The sequence below is a fragment of the Neolamprologus multifasciatus genome, chromosome 22 (assembly GCF_963576455.1).
Source record: "Neolamprologus multifasciatus chromosome 22, fNeoMul1.2, whole genome shotgun sequence".
NCBI classification, from domain to species: Eukaryota; Metazoa; Chordata; class Actinopteri; order Cichliformes; family Cichlidae; genus Neolamprologus; species Neolamprologus multifasciatus.
Genome location: NC_140459.1, coordinates 33,351,400 through 33,369,374, shown reverse-complemented (window position 1 = coordinate 33,369,374; position 17,975 = coordinate 33,351,400). Strand labels below are relative to the sequence as shown.

Genomic DNA, 17,975 nt, shown 5'->3' with positions numbered 1-17,975 from the left:
GTTTAATTTCCCTTATTTATTTATTTATTTATTTATTTATTCTGGTTGTTTATTCACAACTTTATTATCAGTTTTGTCCTGATTACATTGTATCACCAGATTGTTAATTTCAGCAATCACAGTCAGTGCTCCTATATAAACATTAGTATCTCTAACAATGTCCACATTCAAACATGCGTGGTCTTACGGTTTTTGCTTCCAGTTATACTTATTATTAACTCATGAATCACTTATAGTCAATAGTCCACTGGAGGGCACCCTCATTGGTGTTTAGCAAGATTTTCTCTTTTACATTTTCTTTTTCTAGTCACACTTACTGGATCATTACTTGCTTAAGGCCTACATCTGCACTGCCATATGGGGTGGAGCATCATTTGATCCAAATGATCTCAGGATCAGCTCGCTGTCACAAGCGATGGCGGGACTCAAGCGCAGAGCAGAGTTCAGTTTTATTTACACAATCATCAGGTGCAGAATATATACAGTGGGGGAAATTCGGAGTTCCTAGGGTCCAGGGGGAAAATCCGGGAAGGGGAAGCTCTCTCACACATGCTCTCTTCTTCACACATGTCCACACAGCGGGTAGGTTATGGGTCCCGGAAAACTACTCAAAACAGAGATCGGTTACGCAGAATCACAGATTTACACACGGAAACTTCACTGAGGCTAGAGGCTCACTAATGTGTCTCACACAATCATCCAGCGTGGAGACTGCGTCTCGGCCTTAAATGGCACACACCTAATGGCAGCCTGATGGGCAACAGGTGTGTGGGCGGAGAGGCAAGAGAAGGAGAGAGTAAACAAACACACATGTAGCCTTGCGGGGCGGCTGCACAGGCACGGGGACCATGACACTCACTTTAGTTACAGTCATTCTCTTCCTTTCTGTCATTTTCAAAAATGTTTTCCTTTTTCTAATTACTTTTAAATCTGCTTGCACCTTTTTCTTTTCTTCTTCCCTTATTTAAAGGATTACCTTCACATAAGACTCTAATCAACTCACACACCTATATGAATAATATGCAGCAATTTTACTCTTATTGTACACTTCACTGAAAACTGTTGTGGTCTCTATGAGCACCTTCATGATGCATGTTTACACATTTTTGTATAAACCATATATTTACTGGAAGTCATGTGCTAGTTTGATTTGATTCTATTCTGACCGTTGTTTCATGGTCAGAAACACTAAATTAATATGTCATCAGTCGCTGCAGGAAGACCAGCAGCAGCTTGTCAATGGCACAGAAGACCTGCTCAGCTCCTTAAAGCTGAAAGTTTGTGTGACAGTCAGAAAATGAAGCCTATTATCAAGTAGACTGTGCAACTCGCTGATTAATGGTCTCAATAGCTGCAGTTCACCTTCACAGTTTGATCGGTTTTGCTTGTATCTGCATCTTTCTTAGAAAATGATGAGCAGAAATGTTGTCCCATGTTATCAGTTTATTTATTGATTCACAAAGGTTCTTGTTGTCACACCTGTCCGCAGGTACAGCTGGAAGACCACAGAATGGACAGAGTGCAAGGTGGACATGCTGCTGAGCCAGCAGGACCGCCGACGTGGAAACCATACAGGAATGTGCGGAGGTGGTACTCAGACTCGGGAGGTGTACTGTGTGCAAGCCAGCACTGACACACCATCAAACCTCAGTCCTCTCAGGAGCAAAGAAGGTAATTTTTCTGTTTTATTAAACAAAAACACTCCTGAGAAGGTAAATGTTGTCATTGCATTGGTCTTTTTCAAAGTTAACCTCCGTCCGGTTTCATTGTCTGATTCAGGCTTGTTTCATTATATCTTAAAACCACTTTCATCCTCACAAGAACTGATTTCAAAGGTAAGACAAGCAAACAGCAAAGGAACAGAATGAATGGAAAATATCTGAATGACAACACTGTGTGTTACTTGAAGTGTTGCTTAGATTGAGAAAGCATTTTGTGTTGTAATTCTCATACTAATTTTTTTATATATGCATGCTAGTTCAACAGAGGTGGCATGCATAGTACAGACATTGTATAGTGCAGATACTTGTGTTAAGAAATACTCCAGTAAATTTTACCGAGTCAACTTCTTTACTCAAGTAAAAGTGAATACCATAGGCATAAAGAAAGAAAGTAAAAAGTAAGTCAGTGAAGACAATTCTATCATCTATTTTCATGCACAGGACCTTCTGCAAATATAATATCAGTGCATGACTAAATACTAGTTTTATTCAAACCTAAATTCTAATGGATGTACTTGAATCTGTTACCTAGGACACAAGCAGTAAAAGAGAATTAAAAAAATACTATTTTCTTTTGCCTACATGGTAGAGTGGGACACACACCTGAACAGAACAATGAGGGGTTAAAGTGAGAGTCTGCAAGTGAGGGAACACTAAGATCTGTTGCAGTGGCTCAGCATATACTCTATACTTTCTTTATAATAAACAGTATAAAGGCAGGATAATGATTGAATTTACTGAATGAATCTAAGCATCATCATCTTAAATGTAAATTAATCTCTGCTACACTTGATGTAACCCAACAGTAGCCATAAGCACCATAGCCACGGTGTATCAGTGCACAACACAGTGCTCTACGGTAAACAATCACCACATGTAAGCTAACCTGTTTATCCTGCACAAAACTACCCAGAATGTAATACAACATTTGAATAACACAAAATTAGGATACTTACTTTTTGCAGGATGCTTCACATGACATTACATATAATTTTTAAATCTGCAGTGTTACTAAGCAGCCCTTACATTTAAATGTAACCTCTCTTCCTCCTGACCTGTTTTGCCTTTTCTTAGATCTTTCACCATTTCTGAGTGAAGTTAGCTCTCCTTTGTTTTCCTCCCTGGAACTAAGTCAGGAACTTTAGCTACCAACACACTGCAACAGCCTGTATTCAAATTGTTTGTTTGTTTGCTGATGTTTGTTGAGCTAATTAGAAATGTTGTAGAAAGGTTATTTAATGTAAAAACAATATTCCCTTTATTATTTATGCTTATCCCTCTTAACCCTCTGGTTTGTTCAAAATCACTTTCAGCTTGTTCGTGGCCAAAAGTGGCCACCAACAGATTAGGTCTGTAATTTATTATTTTTATGTTTTTTTGCCATTTTTTCTGCATAAAGCTTTTAAGTAACTTCAGTTCTTTTCACAAATATAAGATAATTATTACTTTTTAAATTTATAACCCTTTAAACACCAGTTTGTTTGTCCATTGCACTAGCTGGAGGACAACCTCGAATCTCGCAATTTTATATAATTGCAATGCTACTGAAATTTCTTGTATTATTTTTTTGACTTGATTCTTAAGATTAGCATCGGTGCTGTTCATCAAGACCAAAATTTAAATCAAATCCATAATTTTAACCCTTTAAATACCAGTTAAATCACATAATTGTAATGATTTAAATAGGGATAAAAGCATAAAATCACCATTTTTTTCCTAAATAATACATGCAAACTGATTTATTTTCTAACCATGATGGAGGTTAGATGCGTAGCAATAATTAAAAGTATCAATGAGTTTTATGCATCTTTGGGTTTTTGTGTAGTGACAGAAAAACAAGAAAAATCCCTCTCAGCTTGTTCATGGCCAAAAATGGCCACCCCCTGTTTACGTTTACCAAATACTATAAAATTAATATATATTAAAATATTTTTCTACTTTCGTTGACTTGATTTTTTAAATTAGCACCGCTTCTAGTCATGAAAACCAAAATATAATTCGTATTCAGAAATTATACCCTTTGAATACCAGTCAGCTTATGTATTATTACTACGCTTTTGGGGGAAAATTGAAATAAAGTTCACATTAGCATATGAATGATGAAACCTAATATTTTTTTAATCATCATTGCAGGTCAGTAACAGTAACAATGATTTATTTTTACTTTACTTTATTAAATTTTTTTGGGATGAATGGCCAAAAAGGCAATTTAATGACCAAATAACCACTGAAATGACCACAAAAATGATCAAAATTTATATTCCAGTGTTTGTGTGCGTCTGTGTGCATCCTCATTAGCAGCAAGATGTGCTAACCACAGTAGAGTGGTTTTTGTAGACACACTTTCTACACCTGAGGGGCTGCTGTTCCTGGAGGTGCACCTTTTGCACCTTCTTCTCATTTCGTTGGTGGGGTGTGGGTCACACTCTGGTTCAGACTACTGTGTCTTGAGATCAATGGCAGAAGTGGCTGAGAATCAGGGACAAGGGTGTCTTGCAGTTGTTGAGGTCACCAGCATGTGTCCCAGCTCTCCCAGGATCACTCTTCATTTGTAGGTTGTAGAGGACTCCCCCACTTCAGTGAAGCTGTTTCCGGTGGGACAAAGGCATCGTATCCCAAGACATCCAGGAGATTGGAGAAAAGAGCCATCAGTTAGTTTTCCTTCAACAACTCGAGGTGCCAACATCCTCTCTAACTTATCCAAGCTGTATTTGTGCCTATTGTAGTCCAGGATTGCTTCTTGCTTCCAGGCTTCCTCTGTTCCCCATCACTAACTGCTGGTTCCTTGTGCGTTGTGGTCAAAAGAAGCACATTCCTCCGTTGCTTTGGCATGTGGGATATCGCCGTGGTAGTTTTGGTGAAGCCAAAGACAGACAACAAAATCTTCCTCTGTTGCAACTGGAGGAGCTGGGGAGGAAGCTCTGGGTTGTTTCCTCTGTGCCAGTTTTCATCTCAGGAGTTCCTCTGCCAAGGTGCCCGAAGGAAAGACGTTGTCCTAGGAGCTCCTCCGTCAGGTGGAGTCTGAACCCCTTTCCCTTTTTTACTTCCTGAGAACTTCCAGCATTGTCATCCAACATGCTATGTATTGCTTTATTCTGGTGTAGGCTCACATCTCCACTTCATCTATAATCCTCCAATCCTCACACCTTCACCTCCCGTGCAGGTTTGTAAGGGTGCACAGCAGCTAAAAGATCTCCTTTGTTTTAAAAAAGTCAAAAGTAGATCTCAGGCTGCTAATGCAGGGAACTGCATACAGGCTGAGCCCTGGTTTGATACCAGTGGGTACTGGATTGTAGAGCAGTCTCTCTTCAGTAGTGGGACCCACACGGTTTTCTTTTCATGAGGGATCCACTCAGTCACCGGCTCCTCGGTCTCAGAAAATGCTCCCATGTTCTTTTCCATCAGCTGCTCGGCCTCCACCTCCATGCCCCCCCAACCCCAATCTTCCCCCAAAGAAGAGGATTCAGGCACTGGCTAGTACTCATCATCAGTGGTGATGCAGTCAGACACTTTGGAGATTGTCCCCTCATCTTCTGGAGAGGAAGTTTCTTCATCTTGGGCAGATGACTTTTCTTCAAGGGCAGATGTCTGCTTGCTGTCCTTTGTATCTGACCAGATCATACAGACAGTGCTTGAAGCAGTGATGACCTTCTTGTCATATAGTCAGAATAAATAGTCTGGAAGCTGTTAGGCTGACTTACAGCAGTAGCAACGTTTGCACCTGCAGAAACTCCAGGACACGTTTACAAACAGTGTTTGTTGTTGTTTGCGCTGCAGCTGCAGCTGTAGCTTTGAACTCTGCAAAATGTCCTGTGATCGGGTTTTGTTTTGTTTTTTTGAGTTGATATTTTGGGTATGGTCTCTTTTTATGAAAAATACAAGAGTAAAAGTGGTTTTAACATGTGCTTCAAAGCTGAGTTTGACTGGGAACCTCAAAGCTCAATAACCTGCATCCACAGCAATTCACTGCAGCCTTTGTAATGTTTGATGCATCATAATTTATTCCAGTCTATCTTGCAAATACATGTTTGTTTTTACTATTAGATCCTTAAGATCAAACCTATGTCAAAATTGTGTCATTATTTTGGTCCATTGGAGTGTGATAAGCCATCAAAGGCCGCTACTAGAAACTCGGAATATTACATGAAATTGCTTGTTTGGCCAAAAATGGGTAAATGATGTAATTTGGTAAAAAACATTAAAAAATAAAATTTTCATGTGTTGAGTTTAGAATGAAAGCAATTTTACCTAAATCGCATGATATATTACTGTCAATAACAAGGAATCAAAAAAGGTGGTTATAATGGGTTTCAATTGGCCAAAAATGGCCACAGTAGCGCCAAGAGGAACAATTTGGTGTATAGTGAATATTATTGATATTATTAAGGACCTGATGTTGAAAATTAAATCTGAAAAAAATACACACCTTTGGGAAGTTTCATTCCATTTGCATTAACAGAACGAAAATGGCTGAAAAAAGAAAAGTAAAGTGGCCACAAATGGCCAGGATAGAGCCGGTTAAGCTAGATGCTCACTACAACATACAGACTGAGTATAACGCTATAAATTATACCTTTGAACCTAAAGTAATGAGCCTGATTTGAAAATGTCAAGAGTAGAAATACAGATATTTATGTTGAAATGTGGGGGGGGTAAAAGTAAAAGTAAAAAACAAGAAAAATAACTACAGAGATAAAGTACAGATACTGAATATTCTATTTACCTACAGTAACAAAGTATTTATACTTTGTCACTTTCCACCTCTGCAACGTATGTTGTTTAGAAACCAAGTTGTTGTTGGCCAAAGGCATGTGTGCCAGGTTTTCTGTACTCTGGTTTTAAGTAGTGGTCGGTGGATCGATCCAAATATTGATTGTATCGATACCAAGTCGTCATTGGTATCGGATCGAGATCGCCTGATGAGATTGATTCTTTACTTTAAGGTCCGCTCTTGTTTGCAATGCTGCACACGAAAGACGAAACAGCCAGGGCGCCAGACTCACCGCTCCTGTGTCAGCGCAGAGCAGGCACACTTTGCCCCCCCCCCCCCCCCCCCCCTTGTGTTCAGATGTTGCGCTGTCACGTGACGTGACGCTTTGGGGATTTCTCAACAGTACTTGTTTGTTTTAATTTGTTTGTTTACCGGTTTGCGTGCACTAAAAAATGATAATACAGCATTTTCTATTTAATTATAACTTTGTCCTAATTATGTCCTGGGATTTAACTATTTAATAATAAAAAAGGAAACATCACAAAAGACACTTAAGGTCATGAAAATTAATTGAGATTTAGCAATTCAATGACGCATCCAGCTCATTTATAGAAAAGTATCGGTATCGGCGATACTGGCTCGTATTTACTTGGTATTGGATCGATACCAAAATATGCAGTATCACACACCACTAGTGTTAAGCATTTAATGGTGGCATTGTGGTTAGTGCTGTCACTTCTTATTAAGAGGGTTCCTGGTTCAAGCCCTGGCTGTGGGAGGCCCACTGTGTTCAGAGCACTCTGGCTTATTCCTCACAGTCCAAAAATATCAATGCCACGTATGTCAGGTGCTGTATAAATGTTATAGTCTAAACTGCTTCAAGAGGTCAGGAAGACTATAAAAGGGCTTTCTAAATGTGTTTACAGTAAAACAAATTATCCATTAAAAGTCTAGTATGTGTTAATAATTCCTCAGCTTGTTTTCACACAAATTCAAATTTCCAAAATTTCCAAATTCAGTCTGTAACAGCTACACAGTGATAAGTAAGTAAAAGTAATTTTTTATTGATATAGCATCTTCCAAGATAAATATAAAAAGCGCTTCATAACAAAAATGCTAAAGTGATCTTTAGCTGAGTGAGAGAGTTGCAGAGTTTCTGTCTAATATAGTTTTCAGCTTTGCATGCTGCACAGTGTGCAGCCTTTGAGCAGCCCTCAGGGACGTAAAGTACGTCTGTAAAAGTTCTTGATGCTCGGCTGTGTTGAGCTCTAAAAGTCAAAGAAAGACTCTAAAGTGGACTTTGACGTTGATGGAAAGCTGGTGTAATTGAATTAGCAAGAGTGTGAAGACTTAGTGAGGGAGGTTTTTCTAATACAAATAAATAATGCTAAAAGTTGCTAAGCTTTGTGTAGTGAATATGGCAAGAGCGAGAGTTTGCATTACCTTAACCTTAGGTTCAAACAAGGACTTGTGTTTTCTCTCCATTAAACTGGAAAAATGGTCACCTTTGCAAAATCTGTAGTTTAGATACATCTTGGGGCTTAGAAGAGATATACAAGTGGATATAATTTGCATGGCAGTTATTGCCTTCATATTCCACATCTTCCCGAGCTCCACTCTCAGTCCTCGGTATTTCTCAAGCTTCTTGTGTTCCCTCTTCCTATCACTTGGAATAGCTACAGCTATCATTATAGGCCTCTTCCTCTGCTTGTCCAGTCTCTTTGCATGTGTGTCCTGCCTGCTAGCATCTTGTACCCTGCTGGTACGTGCTGGAATCTTTCAGGGGCATCTTCACACATCCTGCACCTCAAGTCTTGCTTGCTGTAGTAGATGGCAGCCTCTATTGATGTCGCATGCTCCTGTGCTGCAGTGCACTGTGTTCAGCTTTGTCAAGCTATTGGTAGGGATGTTGATATCAGTCACTTCTGCTGTCTGCCAGTGGTATCTGCCATACAGGGGCCTGTTCTTCCATGACCTCATTCACTTCTTTCTTGGGTTTCTGCTGTCTGAGGTATTCACTAAGCACATGATCAGTTGTGGCCATTTTCCTGACGTACTCATAGATGTTTGCTGTTTAATCCTGGACAGTGGTTCTGTCAATCACTAGTCCACAGTCTCCTTCCAACTTGGGGTTGTGACGTTTCTAGCAGCCTCTTTCGTTGTACATGTACAATAAGTAAAGACAGTAAAGAGCTGTTCTGTTCATGGTTCCCATTTGCCTGTGCGATTCCAAGGTACTTGTATCTGTTCTCAGTGTTTGCCTCAGTTGCCTTCTCCCCTCAGTTCTGATTACCTTCCCTCTCTTTGTTACCATCCCTACTACAATGCTCCTGTCTGAATGAAATTCTGATGTCCATGCTGTAGATCCTAGTAGTGTGGATCAGTAAATCGATGTCTTGGTCACTACAGAACACTGTTTTTTAAAGAAAAAGGGCAGCACGGTGGTGCGGTGGTTAGCACTGTTGCCTCACAGCAAGAAGTTCCTGGGTTTGACTCCACCATCTGGCCGGGGCCTTTCTGTGTGCATGTTAATGCTCGTCTGGGTTTGGTCTGGTTACTCTGGCTTCCCACAGTAGAAAGGCACGCAATTAGTTAAATAACATGCCTTAATGATTCTAAATTGCCCATAGGTGTGAATGTGAGTGCGAATGGGTGTCTGTCTCTATGTGTCTGCGACAGAATGGCGATCTGTCCAGGGTCTGTCGCCCTGTGACAGCTGGGATAGGCTCCAGCCCTGTTATGGATGTTATAAAACCAATCCTCTTCTTTGTATGCTCCTAACATTTAGCAACATGTTAAAATTAGGAATTTTTGCTTGTCTCATTTTAGTCCTTGTCATTCAAATCAATTACATTGAAACTATTGTCACTTCTTAAGGATTCAATGTGAAATAAGAGCTTTCTTTCCACAGACAACCCCCATCTCTGCCTTTTTGTAGAACTTTCTAACTGAATGCATTTGATGTGTTTTGTTCTTTGATTAAAATAATCATAGAACTTTCATCTGATTTTTAAATTACTGTTATAATCCCAGTCCTAAAAAGTAGAGAGTCCAGAGTACATTAATAAACCTGATATTAAGACATCCAAAACTTTGTGACATCATGTTGAATTTATAATAAAGTGTAATTTAAAAATATGCAGAAGTCATTTTCACATGATGGCATGATCTAACAACTCAAAATAGGCCTGTTTAGTTTATCTGGTCTACAAAATTCAGCCCAAATAGTTGATAAGAGTTTCACACCTGGTCCTGTACAGTTTCATTTGCATGGTTGCAAGGTTCAAACTGGGTTTGGAAAACAACCCCCTGCAGGCACGAGCATTGGACTGAAAGTGGCTTTAAAACCAGCAAAGAACAACTCTGAAACAGCTCCATCAAGCCTGGAGAGCAAATCGAAAAAGAAACAGCTTAAAATAAAAATATAGAATTAATAAAACTAAACTTTTATTGAAAACCAAAAAAACCCCACATATTATGATTTACTTTAAGGAGCACAAAGTATTTCTATTAATTAGATCATGTATTTCCTGAGTATACTGATTAGTGCCAGTTGCACTCAGCCATTCATTAATATTGCCGGAAACATCGATGAACTTTTACAAATAGGATGAGAGGAGGGTCAAAAAAAGAAAGGTGTGGCTCTACTCACACCCTGTGAACTACAGACACCCATTACACAACATCCTCATGACCAGAAACCAGGGACACAGACGGGAAGAGAAATGTGCTAAACTTGACTGGCTCAGTACGGTGTTGCCTCGCAGGTTAAGACGAGGAGATCGAGAATATTCCAAAATTAACTGGGTTGGACAGAAGTGGGATACTGACAGTCAGAGAAACTGACCCTGAGGGGGAGTGGATCAGAGTAAATGCAGTTTTGGTTGCTTGAACTAGACCACTGGCCTGGGAATAAAAAGCTTACTTTTAGTTCATTGAATTATTAATTATTTATTTTAAAAGTACCTGTTAGATTTTATTGTGTCTATTAATGTTCTTATTTATTTTACTCTTTCTGTGCACTTTGCAACTGTTTCTCTGTCAGAAGCACTTAATAAATAATTTTTGATTATTAAGTCCTGATCTGGTTAACTTAAGACGTTTCCATCTCCAAGCATGTGATTTATTAGAAGATCCTTCAATTCTTCTATTTCACAATGCTTATATCATTTTGTAATTTACACTTTAAAAATTGTCAAAATTGTTACCTTCTTGGCAACAGTAAGGGCTACATTGGAACGCAGCGTTGTGGAGACAACAGGATGTGGCAAACCAACAGGGAAGATGCTGTAGCTGATCAGTGTGTTGACTGGGCTGCACTGCCAGGTTGCATTTAGGTGTTTAGTGTATGCATCTAAAATCCCATTTGATACATTTTTATATTGAGTTGTTCCTTCTGTTGTGTGCTTAATTAATATTTTTATAATGCAGAAATTATACATTTGTATTTTTATAAAATATCATCTGCATAAAAAATGGCTTCATGGTCTACGGTGGCTGTTTGAATACATTTTTGATATTTTCAGCACGGTGGTTAGCACTGTTGCCGCACAGCAAGAAGGTCCTGAGTTCAATTCCACCATCAGCTCGGGGTCTTTCTGTGTGGAGTTTGCATGTTCTCCCCGTGTTTGTGTGGGTTCCCTCCGGGTACTCCGGCTTCCTCCCACCGTCCAAAGACATGCAGCTTGTGAGGATAGGTTAATTGGATAATCCAAATTGCCACTAGGTGTGAATGCGGAGTGAATGTGAGTGCGAATGGTTGTCTGTCCCTGTGTGTTGGCCCTGCGACAGACTGGCGACCTCTCGCCCTATGACAGCTGGGATAGGCTCCAGCGACCCCCGCTACCCTGAAAAGGATAAGCGGAAGCGAATGGATGGATGGCTTCATGGTCTATGGTGGCTGTTTGAATACATTTTTGATATTTTCATTTTGTCTGATTAAATCCTCTACTGGCTCTATGAAAAATGTAAAGAGCGAAGTAAAGAGAAGACATCCTTATCTAGTAACATTGTGGAGCGTGCGGATGAGATTAAAATGTGAGATTTATTGATAAGTAAAAGTTGTTTACCTTTAATAACATCAGTCTGATCAGGATGAATTAGAATTGGTATGATTTTGTCTCGTCTAAATGCCAGAGCCTCATTTATAATTTTAATGTCTGTATTGATTTGAGAAAGCAGCTGACAGTCAGAGAGGTTGGCGTAATCTTTATTTGGTTTGAAAAGCAGGGTGATCGTTGCTGTGTTCAAACTTGGTGAGACTGGTTTTAAAATCTGAGGTCATTCTTATGAATAGTGGAGACGGAAATGAGCAGACATGTTCGTAGCAGTGAAGCCATCAGGTAAAAATACTTTCATGTGTTTTTCTTTCTTTATTCATGTTTCCTCAGTTTGCATACAAGTTTTATTATTGCACTAAAACTTGTGTTGTATTAGCAACTCAGTGACTCATTGAATGCTGTAAATTAGTGACTTTATCCATATTAAGGTTTTGATTGGTTTAGTGGCTCCTTTTTAGAGATTTCTCTCAAAGAGAGAGAGAGAGAGAGGACCATATTACTGACTGGAATGTCTTAGAGTCACTTTGTGTATCCTGATCCCACTTAATCCAGCTCCACCTCTGTTTTGCTTAGCCTAATTTTTTCTGGTATGATTATTAGCATTTTGTTGCCAGAACATCCCAGTAAAACAAAAGAATCTGAAACCTTGCGATATTTTAAGATGGGTAAGTGAGCTGTATTGAGCACATGTTACACTGGTGGCCTCACACACCTCTCAACAGATACTTAATTAAACTATGCTCTAATATTTGTTCCAAACTCTAAAAAAACATTAAAAACAAACAGATTTTGTTGCTGACTAGTAAATTGCTTTTGACCACAGCAGTGATATAATTTCTTAGAGCTACTGTCATTGCAGAACTTGTGATTTTTAATTCTGATCTGATAATTTGGCTGTTGTAATGTAAGAATTTGCTCTCTAAAGATGATCAGCAAACCCCAGTGGGACTGAGACCTTAATATCTCTGAACATTATGATCAATGCAACACCTACAGGGCATGAAACTGTGGCATGCTATATATAATAGCTGTGTAACTCTGATGCAATGAATCCTCATCTGGAAAGGAACTGGCAAGAAGGTTATTAGTCAGCTGGTGCATCGCAGCACAGAGCAGTGCCCTCTGGTGTTGGGAAGCACAAAGAAGAATGAGTCACAGAGACTCAGAGCTCTGTTGTTCTTTTAACCTTCACTGGTAACGACTTCATCAGTTTCTTCACAAATAGAATTTTAACTGTTAGAAAAAACAATACTCATGACGGTCTCACAGAAATTACATCATGTGCAGCTATTTTCAGTTGATACTGGGAGGTCTCCTTCCAGATCTAGAGCGGAGCATCACTGAGCTGCTGGACAATCAGGGGTGCAACCTAGCAGTGTTGGGTGGACCAAAAGATAAGATCCCAGGAGGGTTTAGGTCAGAAGAGCATGGTGGCCTGTCAATGGTATTAATTCCTTTATCCTCCAGGAACTGCCTGCATAGAGGCATTTGAGGCATTGGTGGAGCTCTGAGATTGCCCATCCTGCTCTTCCTTGCACAGAGAATCTCCTCCATGCTCTTCAGACTGTGCTGGGAGACATGGATGGGCTGAACTTCCTGTGCAACCTTTGTAGAGTCCATGTATTGCCTGTGTCAGTATTGCCAAAGGGAAACCTAGTAAAAAAAAAAAAAAAGAAGGAAAAAATAGAATAGAATAGAATAGAATAGAATAGAATAGCCTTGTTATTGCACACGTTCAGCAAAATTGTGGACTCACCTCACAAACTGTGGATGGAATACAAATATAAATAGCTGAACAGCAAGAATAAATTTCAGAGAACAGTAGTATGTACAACAAGCGGATTATGTACAAACAAGAGGAATACATCAGGAAGACGTCTATCCCAGGAGCCTATCCCAGCTAATAGGGCGAGAGGCAGGTCGCCGATCTGTAGCAGGGCCAACACAGACAACCCACATACACACCTATGAACCTGTGGGCTCTTTCTAAAAATAATATTAATGTAGGGCAGATGAACATCCATTGATATCAGGTAACTATAAAAGATATATTTCATTTATTTATTTATTTCACACTTGGTACAACAATTCTAACAAACCAACCGCACTTTCTATAAAAAGCACAACAACCATGTGTGAAAAGAAGCAGGAAGAAGAAAATATTCTTATTAAACCCCGCCCCATATCTACAATCCAATTTATATTACAAGTGGGCACCAAAAATCAGGACAAACTAACATTAACATTTATCTCCGGTCCTAACCCAAACCAAACAACACATTTACAATCAGAATATACCGCTCCACATAGTAACAAGGAGAAAAATAATATTAAAATAAATAAAAATGGATGGATCCTTTTTCAATGAACTCCAATTTCATTCACATTCTTCATATTGAGTTATCGCTTTAAGCATGTAACACTTTTTAAAACAATGTAAATTTATACAATTCTTTAAATTATAATGAAGTGTTCCACAGTCGTATACCTCTAACCGTTGGACTCATTAATCTTTGTGTAGCTAACTGATGCTTAAAATAAAATTTCCTTCTGCTGTCTTCTCCCCCTGAACACAATAAAAATACTCTTTGTAACTTAAAGGGCAAAATATTATTTTTAGCCTTAAACATAATTAATAGTGTCCGTAGTTTCACTAAATCTCCTAATTTTAATAATTTTGATTTTATAAATAATTTATTTGTATGTTCTCTATATTTAACGTTATGAATCATTCGTATCACTTTCTTCTGTAATAATGGCAGAGTAACTTTGTAATTAAGATGGATTTAGTACCATACCATACCACCTTTATTTATAAAGCACTTTAACATAAAACCAGAGTTCACAAAGTGCTGTACATGCTAATAGCATAAGTAAAAAAAAAATTAAAATGAGATAAGATAAGATAAAATAAATAACTAAAAAACTAAAATAAATTGAAACATGTTAAAACAAATTGAGTCAACCCCTCTAATCAATGCCAAAGGCTTCAGCGAATAAATATGTTTTAAGAAGACTTTTAAATTCAGAAAGAGAAGAAGCCTGCCTAACATGCAAGGGTAGATCATTCCACAACTTTGGAGCAACTACAGCAAAAGCACGATCACCTTTAAATTTATACAGTGGGGCAAAAAAGTATTTAGTCAGCCACCGATTGTGCAAGTTCCCCCACTTAAAATGATGACAGAGGTCAGTAATTTGCACCAGAGGTACACTTCAACTGTGAGAGACAGAATGTGAAAAAAAAATCCATGAATTCACATGGTAGGATTTGTAAAGAATTTATTTGTAAATCAGGGTGGAAAATAAGTATTTGGTCACCTCAAACAAGGAAAATCCCTGGCTCTCACAGACCTGTAACGTCTTCTGTAAGAAGCTTTTCTGTCCCCCACTCGTTACCTGTATGAATGGCACCTGTTTGACCTCATCATCTGTATAAAAGACACCTGTCCACAGCCTCAACCAGTCAGACTCCAAACTCCGCCATGGCCAAGACCAAAGAGCTTTCGAAGGACACCAGGTAAAGAATTGTAGACCTGCACCAGACTGGGAAGAGTGAATCTACAATAGGCAAGCAGCTTGGTGTGAAAAAATCAACTGTGGGAGCAATCATCAGAAAATGGAAGACATACAAGACCACTGATAATCTCCCTCGATCTGGGGCTCCACGCAAGATCTCATCCCGTGGGGTCAAAATGATCATGAGAACGGTGAGCAAAGATCCCAGAACCACACGGGGGGACCTGGTGAATGACCTGCAGAGAGCTGGGACCAAAGTAACAAAGGTCACCATCAGTAACACACTACAACGGCAGGGAATCAAATCCCGCAGTGCCAGACGTGTTCCGCTGCTGAAGCCAGTGCATGTCCAGGCCCGTCTGAAGTTTGCCAGAGAGCACATGGATGATACAGCAGAGGATTGGGAGAATGTCATGTGGTCAGATGAAACCAAAGTAGAACTTTTTGGTATAAACTCAACTCGTCGTGTTTGGAGGAAGAAGAATACTGAGTTGCATCCCAAGAACACCATACCTACTGTGAAGCATGGGGGTGGAAACATCATGCTATGGGGCTGTTTTTCTGCCAAGGGGACAGGACGACTGATCCGTGTTAAGGACAGAATGAATGGGGCCAAGTATCGTGAGATTTTGAGCCAAAACCTCCTTCCATCAGTGAGAACTTTGAAGATGAAACGAGGCTGGGTCTTCCAACATGACAATGATCCAAAACACACCGCCCGGGCAACAAAGGAGTGGCTCCGTAAGAAGCATTTGAAAGTCCTGGAGTGGCCTAGCCAGTCTCCAGACCTCAACCCCATAGAAAATCTGTGGCGGGAGTTGAAAGTCCGTGTTGCTCGGCGACAGCCCCAAAACATCACTGCTCTTGAGAAGATCTGCATGGAGGAATGGGCCAAAATACCAGCTACTGTGTGTGCAAACCTGGTAAAGACCTATAGTAAACGTTTGACCTCTGTTATTGCCAACAAAGGTTATGTTACAAAGTATTGAGTTGTATTTTTGTTATTGACCAAATACTTATTTTCCACCCTGATTTACGAATAAATTCTTTACAAATCCTACCATGTGAATTCATGGATTTTTTTTCACATTCTGTCTCTCACAGTTGAAGTGTACCTCTGGTGCAAATTACTGACCTCTGTCATCATTTTAAGTGGGGGAACTTGCACAATCGGTGGCTGACTAAATACTTTTTTGCCCCACTGTACTTAGTTTTCGGTACCTTAAGGAGCTGCTGATTGGCGGACCTAAGGGAACGGGCAGGTGTATATGGTTGTAGTAGCTCCGAGAGGTAGGGGGGGGGCAGGCCATTAAGAGATTTAAAAGCAAATAAGAGAATTTTAAAAACAATCCTAAAATGTACAGGTAGCCAGTGGAGTGAAATTAAAATTGGGGTAATGTGCTCAGACTTTTTTGTTCCAGTTAAAAGACGTGCTGCAGCATTTTGCACAACCTGCAGGCGCCTAATGGACGCATCACTAACCCCAAAATAAAGTGCGTTACAATAATCCAGCCTAGAAGTAACAAAGGCATGGATTACTGTCTCAAAATGCTGTTTCGATAAGATAGGCTTTATTTTGGCTAATTCTCTCAAATGAAAAAAGTTCGATCTTACAACAGCTCTGACCTGGCTTTCAAGTTTAAGATTTGCCTCTATTTTAACTCCCAGATTAGTGATGACTGGTTTAACATACTGTGCCAGCGAACCAAGATCTATAATAGTGGCCTCAGAAGCGCCACCAAAAACCATCACTTCTGTTTTCTGTTCATTAAAATGTAAAAAGTTCAAAGCCATCCAGGCCCTAATTTCATCAAGGCATCTGAGCAGTGGGTCTACTGAGAAGCCATTTATCTTTTTAAGTGGGAAATAAAGTAGTAGACACAATTACGACATCGGGCAATAAATGAGTGTAGGTAGATTTCTTCTACATATTCGTCTGCATCAGACAAGTCAGTGTGGACCTCTGCAAATGCTGCTGATTAATGCAATGGTTCAAGAAAACTGGGGCACCATCGAGAAAGGGGCCGGTGCTCAAGCCCCTTCCACCCCCACCCTCTGCACGTGTCTGGACAAATGTATGACAGACACACATCATGGAAAACTAAACACATTTTCTATATAAATTTTTTTTTTTTTTTTACAAAGTCTCGTTTTTTATTTTTATTTCTACATCCATCATCCATCCAACAAAAATGTTTTTTTACTTCCAGTGTTCGTCATTTGGTTAGTTTTTGTTAACGATAACAACCTTGCGTTGGACGAGGTCAAAGTAGAGTCCGTTTGTGAGTGGCCTGATCCAGGAGCAGGTGGAAGGGGGATTTGAAGGGGGCCCAGTTTGGTGATGAGGATGTTTGGGATTGTGTTGCTGAACGCTAAGCTGTAGCGGAGAGCATCCTCATGTAGATCTTCCTGTTCTCAAGATGGCTCAGTGCTCTGTGAAGGGTGATGGTAACGGCATCCTCTGTGGACTGATTTGCTTCTTCAGCAAACTGGTGGGGGTTGAACGAGGAGGGAGGCAGGCAGTCTCTGGTGCACTGAGAAACACTTCATGACTACAGACATGAGAGCTATAGGTCTGTAGTCACTGAGGCTGTCTATTCCACTGTTTGGGGGATGGGAATGATGGTGCAGGCCCTCAGACAAGTAGGAACAGTGGCATGAGTCAGGGAGAGGTTGGACAGCCTGATGATGAAAACCCATGTCAGTGATCTCCTCCTGTAAAACAGAAATGAACAGTTTGGAGACAAAGAGAGGCAAAGATGGAATATCTTGGAATGAGAACAAAAAGATCCAAGAGGGGGAATTGTAGATTTACACAAGATGAGGAGGTCCCCTGGACTTATTTCCAAACAGCTGCAGATTGCAAGCTTAAAAAGTCTTTTTGTTGATGTTGAATGGCAGTCTATAAATCAGATCAATAACTTAAGCCAGCCTAGATCTCAGCTTGAAGTACTTTTTGAACCT

The 17,975-nt window shown here is 39.8% G+C and overlaps 1 protein-coding gene across 1 annotated transcript in view; it reads left to right on the top strand.

The window, feature by feature from the left end:
• The window catches only part of LOC146493832 (thrombospondin type-1 domain-containing protein 7A-like), a 157,852-nt gene that overhangs the window by 62,539 nt on the left and 77,338 nt on the right, over positions 1-17,975 (top strand). The window contains exon 4 of the mRNA XM_085148973.1: positions 1,490-1,671. Coding sequence (XP_085005099.1) covers positions 1,490-1,671 — 182 coding nt within the window. The remainder of the gene's footprint in view (positions 1-1,489; positions 1,672-17,975) is intronic.